The sequence below is a fragment of the Monodelphis domestica genome, chromosome 2 (genome assembly GCF_027887165.1).
Source record: "Monodelphis domestica isolate mMonDom1 chromosome 2, mMonDom1.pri, whole genome shotgun sequence".
Taxonomy (NCBI): domain Eukaryota; kingdom Metazoa; phylum Chordata; class Mammalia; order Didelphimorphia; family Didelphidae; genus Monodelphis; species Monodelphis domestica.
The window spans coordinates 457,617,839-457,633,514 of record NC_077228.1 but is presented as its reverse complement, the minus strand read 5'-3'; the positions used below and the strand labels follow the sequence as shown (position 1 = coordinate 457,633,514).

General features: G+C 34.7%; 1 protein-coding gene across 1 annotated transcript in view; it reads right to left on the bottom strand.

The window, feature by feature from the left end:
* Positions 1–15,676, bottom strand: part of MTF2 (metal response element binding transcription factor 2) — a 60,121-nt gene that overhangs the window by 23,823 nt on the left and 20,622 nt on the right. Inside the window, exons 4-8 of the mRNA XM_056819092.1 lie at positions 15,384–15,465; positions 11,819–11,914; positions 11,321–11,421; positions 10,745–10,893; positions 157–252 (exon numbers count right to left, since the gene is read on the bottom strand). Coding sequence (XP_056675070.1) covers positions 157–252; positions 10,745–10,893; positions 11,321–11,421; positions 11,819–11,914; positions 15,384–15,465 — 524 coding nt within the window. The remainder of the gene's footprint in view (positions 1–156; positions 253–10,744; positions 10,894–11,320; positions 11,422–11,818; positions 11,915–15,383; positions 15,466–15,676) is intronic.

The window sequence follows — 15,676 nt, the reverse complement described above, 5'->3', positions numbered from 1 at the left end:
TTAAATGTTAAATTCCAGACAAATTTAAACATGTTAAATTCCAATTCTTAAAAGTCAATATTCTGAGTTAATTGTAGGAATCTAAAATAGCACAAATATTAAGCATATTAAAATGTTTTAAAAATAAGGAAAAGCAGTAAAGTTTGAATGCCTTACCTGTCACCAAATAACATTGGCTTTTGAAGGCATTGCACACAAGCCTCATGAAACCACTGCTTACATTTGCAGCACTGCAACATTTTTAAATACCAGCTTCAAAAGAAAAGGATACATTGAAATTATTACCCTTATATTAATATCTTTTTAAAAAATTCTTCATAAACCATAAAAGATTTTGTTGATTTTAGAAAAAAATCCATTTTTTGGATCTGTCAGTGAAAACAAAGTACATTTTTTATTTCTGTATTCAACTTAGCACTTGCCATAAAATTCTTGAATTTTTGTTAATACTGAAGATTTTTAAAAATTCTTCCTTTCCCTTTTCTACCGGTGACATGTAAGGTTCTCCTAACTATGTAACTATTAAGTAATCTTCAACTTCAGAAAAACTTAAAACACCAGTGCATACAAATTTTAGCCACTGCCTAAGCAGTGTATATGAGCTTTGGCAGTTATGGAAGAATTATAAAAAATATAAAGCTTTTAGATGCAGGGTTACATGTAAAGAAAGGTAAGCAGCTTTTTAAAAAAAAACATGAAAATGTAATAATATTTTATATAGATTCCCTGAAAGAGCTGACCTATAACAAGGGTATCTTTAATAACTTCCCAAGTGTACTCACCATTTAGAAGCCTCCTATTTTTAAAATATAGGTGGTGCCTCTTAAATGCTAGTGGTGGTGATAGTGGGGTATCTTGCCATTTCCAAATTAGTATAAATTAGTTTGACATTCTCTTCCTTCCCCCAATATCACTAAAGAACTAAGAATTTCTATCTAGGTAGAGAAGATTTGCAATTTTGAAACACAAAGCACTTTGGGAGTTAGGGTAGCATAAATGAGCTAGTATCTTGAGGGAATAAGGCACTAGAAGTTTAGAATACACAAAAAGAGTGACAAAGATAGAAAACTACTTTAAAGGTTTCCCTAGACCTAAGAAAGGCTAAGAGATCTGTCTCCTCCTCTTCCTTCTTCTTGCACACACTTTTTTCTTTTTACTCGAAGGTACTTTGACTGGCCCAAAACTTAAGTCAGTTCTATATTTCTACTACAGTGTAGGTTGAGAATTTAAAGCATCTGTATGGACTAGTTTGGCAATCAAATGACCATTTACAACTAAATTAAGATTGGAACACCTAAAGAATCCCTTGAAAAGGTTGCATTATTCAAATTTGCACTGTATATTTCCAATGGGCTAGAATCAATTACTGTATTTTATTATAACGTAACATATTTGTGAACTTGAATACATGTGACCACTTCAAGGGATTATTTGCATTCATTAGAACCTAGCTACACAGCCTTTTTTCTCCAGGAACAAATTCTCATGTAAGTTGGAGACTAGTTGTACTCCCTTATCACTTCAGGTTCTTCCATCAGCACAGCAAAATAGAATATCTGGGGGCAGGTAGGTGGCTCAATGGATTGAAAAACAGGAAGTCCCAGGTTCAAATCTGACCTCAGATACTTCCTAGCTGTGTGACCCTAGGCAAATCATTGAACTCTCTCATTGCTTAGTCCTCGCCACTCTTCTGCTTTGGAACCAACACTCATTATTGACTCTAAGATAGAAGGTAAAGGAAAGAAAAAAAGAAAAGGAAAGAGGAAGGAAGGACACTTGACTTGTTGAAGCAATCCCATTACTTGGCCTTAGAGAAAAATGGCAGAGGGAGGGAGTGTGTGCACGTGTGTGAGTGTGCACATATGAGCTTGTATGCTGTATGTTTTTGTAAGCATTCAATCAAATGAATACCGTGTTTCACATGGAGTGAGCCTCTGGTTTTCTCTCTTATTAGATGACTCTTTAAGTGACTAATCATCTACCAATCTTTTGGTTCCTACAGGAACATACTATTCCAGAGCACAAAGACCAAGGTTATCATCCCAAATCACTGTACTTAAGAGATTACTCTGCCCTCAGGAGCTACTGAAGTATATAGCTTTCTATTCCTCAGACCCTACATTATCAGGTGGTCCCAGACTGCTTGAGAGTTGACACACCTACTTCTAATCTGTTGCCTACCATAACCTAAGAAAAAGTAAAAACTAAAGCAATTAAATCAATAGCTTATTTATAATTCTAAGTCCCTGTCTGGTTCTGCATTCCTTTGTAAGAGTAAAGCATATAACCTTTGTGACAAGATTTTTTTCTGTTTGACATTTTATAGAAATACTCTGGTTGGTATAATTATGTTAATGAACTCTCACAACCTTGTACTTTCTTACTAAAAACTTCTAAGTCCTATCATCCTTATTCTAAAGAACTACTCCATACCTAGAAGGTGCTATTGTACAAGAAAAAGCATCTTCTCCTTTTTTAACTCTCCTTCTCTTCCATTTTATCAATGGATTCTACATTGCAGCAACGGATATGACTGTATTGTCCACATTACAACATACAGTTGGAAAGACAAATATAAGACTTCATCATCAGACAGCACAGACAATCGCTTGGGTAGTATCTTTACAGTTGGCGACCTAACGGGAAAACAAAATACTCTCAATCTTCTGATTCTTTTGTTTACTGATCTTTAATTCCACATTTCTCCAAGATGCTTTTTAAGAAAACCATCTTGATCAGTTCCTGCCTGCAGCCCCTGCTCCAGATGTTTGCCGCTCACCTGGTTCCCTGCTGCTTTGTTCTGCCTGCCTATTTCTCTGGCGGCTGCCTCGCCTGATCTTTTGCTCACCTGGCCCACCTGATTCAACCCAGATCTCTATCACCTGGTGACCCACCACAGGCCCCAGCAAACTCTAGCCTTGGAGCAGATCCGCTCATCAAGCAGGACTCATTTCTACCAGCTGGTAACAAACGGGGGGGGGGGGGGGGGGGGGGGGGGGGGGGGGAATTGGCTCCACGTGGGCAGATAGTCATGTAGGAGGGGATAGAGAAAAGGGAGAGGAGAAGAAACAGACTTTTCCAAACAGGAACTTAAAAGCAATGGGCTATTTAAAAGGATACCTTTTGACTGTTCTGGTAATTTCATTGATTTCACCTGCATGCCAGAAGAAAGATTCAGCTCAAAGATTCAACTTTAACTTTGAAGGGGCAACTGGGTGGCTCAGCAAACTGAGAGCCAGGCCTAAAGACAGGTGGCCCTGGGTTAAAATCTGGCCTCAGATACTCCCCAGCTGTGGGGCCCTGGATGGGTCCCTTAACCTCCATTGCCTATCCTTTATCAATCTGCCTTCCGACAATAGGCACCTAAATGGATAATTAAAAACAAAAAAAAAACAAAACCCAAGGAACTTTGAAGAGACTAGAGGTTATATATTTTAAGGCATTTCAGACTCCAATGGTATATTTAAAAAAAATCTCTGTATTTCTATTGCATTTTCCTGATTGTTTTGTTTAAGATATAACTTTGTGATTTTAAGTTCATATATTACTGGATTCAATATTATTCTGTTATACTGTTCATTTAATGTACTGAGTTTTAAAATTCTGTTGCTTTTCCCTATAACCATATTGAGATCATTGTAATTAAGCCCATATATGAAAAAACAGCCTTTCTATTTTTGACTTTGTAAATTGTCACATAGAGGATAGATGGACTTCAGAACTGGTTATAATTGTATAACAACCTTTGGAAAATTTAATGTGCTAAATATCTCAACTGATTTTAAGGGGTTTTTTTAATATGATTTTTGGAATTTTTTAAACAATCTCTGGTTATTTTTGCCTGCCCCTAACACGAGGTGTAAGGCCAATTCTAGCTGAAGTGAAATACATTTTATAACCCCCAACCTTCCCGCATTTCTAAATATGTGAATGAAGTTGGGGCAGTTAATCTCAGGGCATTTGTACCCCTAAAAAAGCCTCCAAAAAAGGAGCACCTTTCATTTATACTCTTCAGCTCACTACTTCCACCAGAATGATATATAGATTTCTTGATTATGTTCTTAACCCAAGATGAGTTTTACTTTGTTTAAAAATATGTTAAATACCAAGGTTGAAAGATTTGCTATGATTGTAAAAACTTGTGACAAATATCCATCAATTCATAGGTTTTTTAAAAATGCCATACAGCAACTTATGTGAAATATGATAGTGTGTTTGTTTGCTATTGTAATTGGGCTATTGAGAATTTTGGGGATATTGATATCTACATATTTGTAATACTGTTCTTTAAAAATGAAAAATGTTACCTTGTTCAATTCATTTGCCATAGTTACAGTGGAGCATGGCCAGATATGAAGAGGAAATGGATCTCATTTTTGGTGAGAAAGCCTTGCATTCTATATTCCCTTAGCTGACACAGTGTCAATGATTATAAGCTACATTTTTTAATTTTTAAAACTCTTTTATTATATTTTTCTCGCATGTGCAATATACTTTTTCAGTTTATTTTTTCTCTCCTTTTTATATTTGAAGTACATGTCACCAGCATTAAGATTTTCTTTAACCTTTTGATTTTGAAGTACTATAAGTTTAAGATATATTTGCTAATGCATGCCCCAAAAGCTTGTGACTATAAAAATGATGCCACTAATTATTTTTTTAAAAACTATGGGACTTTGCTTAATGATTCTGTCTGATTCCATGACAAGATATACACAAAAGAGCCATTGCACGGAGCCAAAGAAAAGCCAATCCAGGATGAATTGATGCACTTCTAGGCCAATGCAAAGATTTTGAACCTAGTGTGAAGACTCGAGGTTACTGTGTTTAACATTTCTTACAACATAGGCTTTCCTTGTGTCCACTCTCACTCTGAAAAGCCCCGAAACCTTGGCTCATATAATCTGGTCCCCTTTTCTGCCTTTCATAGTGTGGTAACTTTCTGTAGTCCTGGCTACTGACTGGGTAAATGCATCATTGCTTAGATCATTTTAATTGGGCCCTGATTCAAGGATTTATTTTTCTTTTTACTTGGAATTTTTACACATATAAGACTTTGATAGTCTATATTTTCACCCAGAAATTTTTCTTTTTTATTTGCATTTTTCTGATTTTTTTAATTTCTCTTGCCAATTGATTTATATACCTCATCCCTCAGCCATGCATCCCTAAGTGAGCCTGTATTTTTCAATCACCCTCTTAACGGGGAATGTAAAAAATATCATTATTTAAATTGCAAAGTTTAAATTCCTTTTGAGAATAATTTTAGGTAAAGAAAGATGCTACCTCTCTGAATCCAGAAACTGAACTGTTGGAGAAGACACCATGAAGAAGCCTCCAGACCACAAGAAATCCACATTGAACTTTGGGTGTAGGTTGATTGAACATTTATTTGTATGTATACTTTCATGCCAAAGGGGACTGCCCCCTAACTGGCTTTTTGTCAATGCATCCAGCAATTATTGGGGGTTTTTTTCTCTTATCCTCAAATCATTGTAATCTTTAAATTGATTATGTTTTTATGATCCTTTGGGGAATTCCTTCTTCCCAAGAGTATCAAAAGGGGGGGGGGATGTAAAAATGGACTTGAATCCAGGACTTCAGTCCCCAGAAGTCCTTGCTCCACTTCCCCAGAATGCTTTGTAATATCACTGAATTCTCACCTGGGTCGAGATCGAGAAGGGGTATTTAACCTGATTGGAAAGGCTTTTGCGGTCTTCTTTCCTGTTTCCACTTGCAAGCAGGCACGGCTCTTTTGATAATGTAGATGAGGTTGTGTCTAGGCCTCTCTGGGACTAGACACGTGTTTTCTTATTCTGTATTTTCTTTAATCCTTAACCTTTAATAAACCTCTAAAAATATAATACTCCTTGCAGAGAGAAACTAATTTCTACCTGCCTCAGTTTCCCCAAAATTTTAACCTTTACAAGCTGAAGAGACTGCCTTTAGAAAATTATGTTTTCATGACCCCAAGCTTCTCCAAGAAACTAAGGTCAACCTTTTTTTAAGGAAACATTCTACCAGTGTTATTGTATGGCTGTAACACTATGGAATACCAGTCACTAAATATAACAAATGAGTATTCTAGGGAGGGTAATGGAGAGGCACGTGGTGAGGGGGAACAGATTATAACATAATTAAAACAAGTAACTTCAAAGAGAAGGTATAACATATATCCATTACGGCAAACCTATTGAATGGCATGCACCCAGAGACCTCTCTGTGGGCACATGCACTGTCCCCAGCAGAGTTAGTTACTAGAAAGGCAGAGAGACTCTGGCAGAGTTGCTTTCCTCCCCCTCTCCATCATGCTTCCCCACCACTCTGTGCTTACTACCACCCCTGAGTGAAACACTCAGACCACTCCCCTTCATTTCTCTCTCCTGTCTGGGGTAAGGAGATGGGGATGAGACACTATAGGCAGTCTGGGGGTGGGGCACAGCACTGGTCTCTAAAAGGTTTGCCATCACTGACATATATGTGAAGATGGGATTAACTCTCCCCTGCCCATTTTTAGATTTAATCACCAGAAGCATATAGACCCCTTTTACACTTGAGTGGGGGAGGTCTGTGACCCACATGTGTAATAGTGGGTGACAAATCAGAATTGACTGACTGCCCCCTAGCAAAACTTTAGCTGTAATTAGTACATGTAAAATGGAAGGAAGTCACAGGAAGTGACAAAAAGGAATTGCCTAAAAATGCCAAGAACTTCCTTGTGAAGGTGTCTTTCACACTGAACTTGATCTTGAAGGAGGTCCAGCTAGGGACCTCAGACTGCTCTTGGATTTTTCCCTTAGAACTACCATGTGGGATGAATGAAAAAGGCTGACTCCTTTCCTGGATTTTCTGAAGGGACTAGCCTCAGGAGAGGCCTCCCATCTTGAGAGAGGCTTTGTGCATCCCCAGGTCCTCATCCCTCCAGCTAAGGATTAATTAACCCTGCCTAGGATGAGCCAGGGGTCCGAGCAAAATACTTAAGTGTGTTAGCTTAGATATCTTACCCTATCCTCTCTCTGATTTTACTTTCACTTTCTACATTTTATAAATAAATTGCTAAAAACAATCATTTTTGAATTGATTAAAATCCTGGCGATCCTACTCTTAAATAATCTAGTCCAACCTTTTATATTAACCCCTTACATTCTGGCTGACCACAAAGATTGTGCCAAGTACCCTCAATCTTCCTAAATTTTCTTTACTTTTCCTTTATTTTTGTTACTATCCTCAAGTCAGCTTTTTAATAGTTTGTTTTAAGTCTATAATTCACAGTTGCTGACAATATAAGTTCAATTTTTTTTTTCTCTTTCTCCTTAAAATAAATTAAAAAAAAAAAACAGCTGAAAATTACCTTGCAGGCAGTAAGCTGGCTGCTTTTCCTTACTGGCAGCAAGTGGGCTGCTTTGTTCCTTAAAAAAAAACTAGCAGTAAGGGCCAATAGGGAAGTGTACAACAGAAAAAGGAGAGAGGCTGGTACTGTGGAAGGTCAAGGTAGGACAAATACAGTGTTCTACTGGCATCTTTATGATGCAGGAGAAAGTTAGGAGGGCATCCAATATGTTGGGAATTTTTGGAGGAAATGCAAAAAACTCACACAGATGGCAGACACTGATGGACTGGATTACAAACTAATGAGAGAGAGCTCCATTTGAAGATTAGAAATTACTGTGCACATGCATTTAAATGTTCAAAATAATTGTTATCAAATTAGTTGACATATGAACTTTGGCTTTAGAAGTTTGTTTTTTAGAACTATTCTAAATAGGTTTATTTATTTTTATAATTTCTTTTACTGGTAGTTTCAAACCAAGATTAGTGGTAGGTTAGCATAGTTTGCTTAGTACTTTGGCCTTATTCTATCCAAAATTTTACTAATAATTTGGTGATGGCATTAAATTATCCAGTAAATAAAAATAACAATGGTGAACTAAAAAAAAGGAATGGAATTTAAGAGGAATAAATATATCTCCTACATCTTGATTTTCTAAAAACAAATCAACTATACAGTATAAGCTGGGGAGATCTGACTTAACAGTAGGTCATAGGAAAAAATGCTTAGGGATTCAGTTGTTTTCACTCTAATAAAAGCCTATATTATATGATAAACATAACAAATTTCTGGTTGCATTAATAAAAACAAAGTCTAAGCAAGAAAGGCAAAATCAATTATCAGTCAGACCAATTCAGAGTGTTGCATTCTATATACTTCAATCTAAAAGGACATTAAAAACTGGAAAAGAAAAGGGATGATCATCTAAAAACTCTGACACATGACAAATAAGGAATAGATAATGTTCAATTCAGAAAACATAAAATTATAAGATGAATTACAACTATCTTTAAATACCAGAAGGGTTTTTTTACTCTAATAGAGATTAGATTTTTTTATAAATTTAAAATGCAGAACGGGGAACAATTAACAAATGTTAGAGAAAGGCTAGGTTTTAATATAAGAAAGAGATTTCTAACAATGACACTCAAAAATGAAATAGACTATCTTGTGAATTCCTCATTTCAGGTATTTAAGCAATAGCTAGATGATAATCAAAGATGATGTAGAAATAATTTTTTCATTTGAAGGAAGATTGTACTCAGATGAACAATACTTCTAACTCCTGAAATATCTCTTCTATGAAAATATTTCATGGTTCTATGTCTAGTTTTCAGTCAAGGATAATTTAGATATTAAGGTGAAACAGAGTTTGCTGCTTCTATTTGGTATTATAGTCTTGTATGTAGCTTTTACTCCCTTAAAAATTACCTGCCCATGAGACCTTGGTGTTATCATTTAAAATATCATTTAAGATTTGCATGGTCTTTTAAAGTTTTCAAATGTTTACATGTACATCTGACTTGATTGTAATGATCCTTAAAGATAGATGAGAAAGCTGTATTTCAGAAGTTATTTGCTCAAGGTCATACACGTGATAAATGGTGGAGTCAAAACCAGTAATTAATCAATGTAAAAGCATTACATATTAGGTGCTGAGATACAATGATAAAATAAAAACACCTCTGATTTCAAAGAGCATTCATTCTCCCCGGGGGAGATGTACATATGTAAGTATATATAAAACAAATGTAAAGTACTTTAGAGAGAGAGGGCACTAACTTCTGGGGGTGGTGGAAGTGAGTTGGGAACCAATGAAGACTTTGGACAGAGGATGGTGCTTAAAATGGATCCTTTTTTTAAATCCTTGTCTTCTATCTTAGAATTGATACTAAGTACCTGTTTCAAAACAGAAAACTGGTAAGGGATAGGTAATTGGGGTTAAATGACTTGCCCGAGTTACACAGCTAGGAAGTGTCTGAGGCCAAATCTGTACCCAGAACCTCCCATCTGTAGATCTGGCTATCAATCCACTGAGCCACCTAGCTGACTCTGTTTAAGGTGAATCTTAGGAGAAAATCAGGGATGATATGAAGAGGAAGTGGGGATACTCAATACCAAGGAATGGAGATGGGAATTGTTGTGTATAAGGAATAACAGAAAGGTCAATATAGAAGGTCCATAGTGAATGGAGAATAATTATGAGGATGGAAAGGTAAGTAGGGACTGAGTTGTTAATGGTTTTTAACACCAAACAGGGGGGTTTCATATTCTATGCTGGAGATATTAGGGAGTCACTAGAGCAAAAGCAACATGGTTAGACCTGAACTAAGGAATCCAAGTATTCTGATCCCTAGTCAAGAATACATTACAGACCTTTCTCTATTATACCATTACCTCTATGTATAGTAAATGATACTATGTTTTGTTCATTTTAATGGTATGTTTCCTTGGATAAATGTTCTGTTTAGTTCAAACGTCCTAATTTCTGCCATACTCAGATGAGGGTTATTAACTACCTATCAGTCTGCCTTTGATAAACCCTATATGAAAGGTGGAAGACAGTTTAAGTTAGATATAGAAAAGATCAATAAACACAATGTCTTCTTATATTTATCTGTTGGCTTCAGATCATTTAAAAATAGGCACTATGAGAATACAGCATAGAATCTCCATCCTACTATCAGTTTATAATCTAGTTGTTCAGAAATTGGAATAGCTTCTCTCCTTTCCTTCAAAATTCTACCTGATCAAGTACCTCTTATAATAACTTAGTGAATATCCTAAATATGTGGGGATTAGAAGTAAAACCAGCAATTTGGAGTTCAGAATCCTGATCTAATGCTAAGATTTAGATATCATGTGTTCATTTATTAACAAACCTGATTTTAAAAGTTAACTCCTCTTTCTATTATCAAACACCTGGCTAGAAAATTCTTTCAGTTAAAATGCAGAAAGACAACTTCTTAATGATTTATACCTGAATATGATTTTATTCAACTCACCTTGCACTGCTATTGCAGTATCTTGAGCATATTAGGTGCTCAAATAAATGTTTAATTTAATTACTTATAAAACATGACTAATCCCTCCTCCACCACCATCTGTTAAGAGTAGTAAAATTTAATTTGATTTGTAACAAGTTCACCTTATTCCCACATATCCACACTAATAACTGTTTTTTACCCATCCTAACACTATTAGTTGCTAGAGGGCCAACAACAATGAGGTTGACATTCACCAAGAACTTGAGGACCAGGAAAATCTTAGATCTAATTGGAGACAGTAAATTCCTCCCCTTAAAGTTATCTTATTAAGTCAACATTACTATTATTTGTAAGCCCTTTAAATTTCCACTAAATAAGGATTTATGGGACATGTCAACTAAATGAATAGAAAATGTTATCTACTTACTCTCCAGGGCCTCCACAGTAGCAGTAGCATTGCTGAGCATTGGTTTTATGACCTGGATCCCATTCTAGGTCTGCCACACTGTAGGGTAAAGTCTGCTTCATGACTTGTAACGCTTTGGCATTTGGTCCTTTCTTAAGCGCACCACCCCTCTATGTGAAGTTTGGGGGGGAAAAAAAGAGAGAGACAATTAACTAACAAGGAAGGCTAAATTTTAAACACCATTTACAATCAATGACCTGCAATATGTCTCAAAAGTTTCTATTTTAAATAGTTTTAGAACTATTATTAAAAAATTTTCCTTGTTGCTTCTTGCCATTAAAAATTCAGTTCCAACATTCATTAAGTTCTTCTTTCTTCTTTTTTTTTTATTACTAACTTAACTTCAAAATCACTATCAAAAATAGTAGGGCTGATATAGTCTAGTAATACTTATAAAAATTATAAGGAATACATCTTGTTTCTAAACGCTTTGGTTATTCATCACTTTCCACAACAAGTCACATATAGACAAAAATTAAGGTAGAAAAATTTACAAATTTTATTTAGGGTCATAAGACAAAAATCTTAAAAATATACCTTTGTTGTTGTTGCAAAAACACATTGTCGACAGAGCCATTTTTCATCAGAGTCTATCACACTGGAATCAATATTAGGTGTATGGCATAACTGATGATACCCTAAATTTTGAAAAAACAAATTAGATGTCCAAATATGGACAAGTGATTCACCAAAATTTCAAGGATACATTTCAAAATAAAATTATCTCGCTAACAATGTTTATATTCCTCAATAATACTTTTCTTTTTTCTATAAAAGCATACTATAAATGTCAAAATGGTTCTTAAATAAGATGAATACAGAATTCAGTTTCTTGTCAAAATATATTCTATATTTCAAGAGCTAATAAATGAAATTATAAAATTAAATTTATTCATAATATTTCATATTATAATTTAATGTTAGCTGTAATGTAAATTCTATAGGACCTCAAATTATCAATGCATCAAAGTATTTACTATTCCTTATATACAGAGAAATGTCTTAAGACTAAGAAGGAAATTATATCCTACTTACCTTGCCCACACTTATCACATATAACCATTTCATTAGGAGCTTCTGAATACTCTTCCTGACATATTGTACAGACCATTTCCCCACTTCCAGTGGCTCCTGAAGATAATTGAAAATATTCTTTAATTAAAAACTGTGATACATAAAGGCTTCATCTAAGTCATTTCCATTCCAGAGAATGGCTTGTAGTGAGAATGTTTTTTTGATAGAGTAAATTTGCATTACATAATACTGTAGGAAAATGGCTTTCTTTAACTGCAGGGTCTTATATCACATCAGCATGTCAGAAAGAGAAGTCAACAGTTAAAGTCAAGATCTTCATACTTTTCCTTATTCTGCTATGAAGCAGCAATTATGTTCTCACTTTTGTGCCTTGCTCACATTGTTTCCTATGCCATAAATATGCTTCCTTTTTTACCTACTGAATTCCTGCACAATCTTTAAAAGCCTAGTTCAAATGATGCCTCCTCTTCTAATTCTGTACCTTTTCCCATGGACCTCAATAAGACCTTGAATTGCAACTTTTAAAATGTACTTAACATGTATATTATGTATCTTTGTCATTTGTTTTATGATCTATCTCCTTACTGGACTATAACTGTCTAAAACTCAATGAGAACAGAAATGATCTCTTACCTAAATCTTTTATCTACCTACCCAGTGCCTAGCACAATCCTCTGCTCATATCAGGAGCTTTACATATGGGTGTTTTCATTTCTCTTAATCATGACATTTCTCAATCATGTTATATACACCCTCCAGAGATGAGTATGCCTAAACTCCAAAACTAATCACCAAACCAAACAGAAAATGTCTAGAGGGTATATAAGAGGAAAGGTCATCATCATCATGATACCTAACCTTCATAAGCTCTTATTAGGTAAATCATCTCAAAGGAACTTTTTTATATGTCCTAATTATTCTTTTAAGTTTTATGTTGGCATCAGAAGATAGATCCATGGCTTGTGGGAACCTATAGTTTCAGTCTCTATTCATTAAAATGTATCCATCTTTATTCCTGATCATTAATTTCACACCTTCCGGTTCTGGGGGCTACCATGAGCACCAAAAACTTGAACCACAATTATACACACATCCTTTGACATTTTTGGTGGTAGCAATAGCAGTGAAGCTAAGCAGAGGAGATGAACAAAATACCATAGAATTGGCTGTTAAACAGGGCCTTCTTGTCAATGGGGTTCTATTGGAAAGGAGCTTTCCTCCTTTTCTTGCTACTTACCACTACTACTTAAACACTAGACAATTATACTCTTTTACTGTCTGGGTAGTAGTAAGGAGGAGTCACCAAATTCAAAGGAATGAATCGAGATAAGAATCACATTTGACAGCACAATCTAAAAGCAAGTCACATGTGATAGTAGGTTTCTGGGGTAGTGGTTCTCAGGGGAGCTCCTGGAACTTCCCAAAATCTTTCAGAGGGTCCACAAGACCAAAACTATTGTCAGAATACTAAGACATTACTTGGCTAGTAAAATGCTCTTTCCTTTTCCAATTACATATCTATGCAAAGGCCAGATTTTCTTTACATACTTCAACTAAAACAACATACTGCAACAAACTGAATAAAAAAGCAAGTATGAGAATCCATTTGTCTTCTTTAAACCAGACATTTTTTAAATGGCAAAAAGTTCTTGATGCTACTTCTCAATAATTTTGTAAAATATATTTTCATTAAAAAACATTTTCTTTCAACTGTTGGGAGTTGGAATGCACATCAAAACATGTGATTTTCACTTTAATTTCGGTTTTCATTTGGAGATTATGGTTTTATGTGAGTATTCTCTTTAAAAAATGAGCAATACAGAAATGTGTTTCACATGAGAATACATGTATAACCCAGATCAAATTGCTAACCACCTCTGGGGAACTCTGGGAGGGAAGGAGACAATTTGGATCATATAACTTGAGAAAACTTATGTGGAAAATTATTATGTGTAATTGGTAAAATAAAATCTTTATAAAACTGTCCTTTATGTTAATATGTAATGCATTTATTAGTTATTTTTAAATTAAATGACATTTTAAAAATGTGTTTTAATTTCTAATACAGCAACACTTACATAACCTACATGAGTGAAGTTCTTTTAGGTCTTCAATTTTTAAGAGTGTAAAAGAGTCCTAAATCCAAAAGTTTGAGAATTTCTGTTCTGAAGTATAAGTAAACTGAAGAAAGACAGTTCAAAATCCAAATTTGCAAGCCTAAATCTAATCATTAATCTTTTGGGATTAGAGATGATTTGGCCTACTAAAGTCATTGTTGTTGGAGCTCTGCTGTTCTTTTAAATCCTTTGGCTTAGCCTGTTCTTACTGCCTCCTCAGTCCCACCTTCAAAGTCTGCCACCATCCCTCTGAAAAGATTAATTACAGAATGGTTACTTCTTTAGAATTTAAGCTTTTGAGTATCTGATAAATAAGTAATCCAATTACATAGAAGGTGACTGAACTTTTATATTTTCTTTAATCACTTAACAAGCATTTATTAAACATCTAACATTTACTGTAACTGTGCTCAGTGCAGGGAAATGTCCCAAGAAACCAAGAAATGGAAGGCTCTAGTAACTTATGCAATTATGACTTGGGGCCCCAAAAACAGAGCTCAAAAGCTAAGTTTATTTTTCTAATAAAGAAACCATTATGCAGGGAAAATTATTCCCTATAGTGCTAGTTGTTAAACTTTTAAAAGAACTGGTGAAATAGACCCTGGAAGCAAGATAGCAGAAGCAATGTTTCAAATCAATCAGCTTTTGACTCTCTATAGAAAGTATTTTAATAGAAGAAAGCTCTATATCAAAGTTCTAAATAAACTAACACCTTTGATTCTTGAGTCTTTTTTTATTAAGTTATCTGATTAAAAAATCCAGAAATGAAGCTTCATTAAGCTATTAGGAGACTTAGAATTTTGATAAGGAGGTTTCAACATTGTTTTTACATTTAAAAGACTTTCCAGAGAATAAACCCTATAAAGGTCTACTAGCCAGATTTCAAGGGTAGCTGAAAGAAGGATGCCAACATCCATGAAAGAAGTATTTGCTATTAAAATGCATGTTAATGGGGAAAACTTTTTTTTTATATTATATTAAAGCAAGGGATACCCTGAGTTTATTCTGACACCAATCCAAATCTAATTGTTAATTTCATCAAAAAGTAACAAAAATAATATTCTACCATAATTTTATTTCTATATATTTTCTATTATAAAACAGAGAAATCCTATATTTCCAAGCCTCAAGAAGTTCTAAATATGATTAATAGGATATAATAGTCTATAAAAACATTTATGACAGTTCATGTAAATGTCCACTTTTTTATCTAACAGCATTTTCCCTCTTATGTCAGGAATGCTTCCAATCTCTATCACATGATGACTCCACTGACAAAGATCCAATTTTTATGATACAAATGATCTTTCAACACCAATGAGATATGACAGCATCCAAAACTAGGTTATGGTTTTTAATATCCACATTTGAGGGACAGAGAGAATTTCAAAAAACATCAATATAAAAAAATTTCAACATAAGTTACTTTCAAGGAAAGTAACACCTGCCTGTTTGTATGTCCTTCCAGAGAACCCAGGATTTAGAACTATCTTCAAATATGATGAAGCAGCTCTGTTTCAATATGTTTATCTGTAAAAAAAAAATTTAAGATGGCCTCTTTAAAAATTACAACCACAATTTATACCCCAAAGAAATAAGGAAAAAGACTTGTACAAAAATATTTATAGCTGTGATCTTTGTGGTGGCAAAAAAAAATGGAAAAAGAGGGGATGCCCTTTGATTGGGGAATGGTGGAACAAATTGTGATATCTGTTGGTAATGGAATACTATTGTGCTGAAA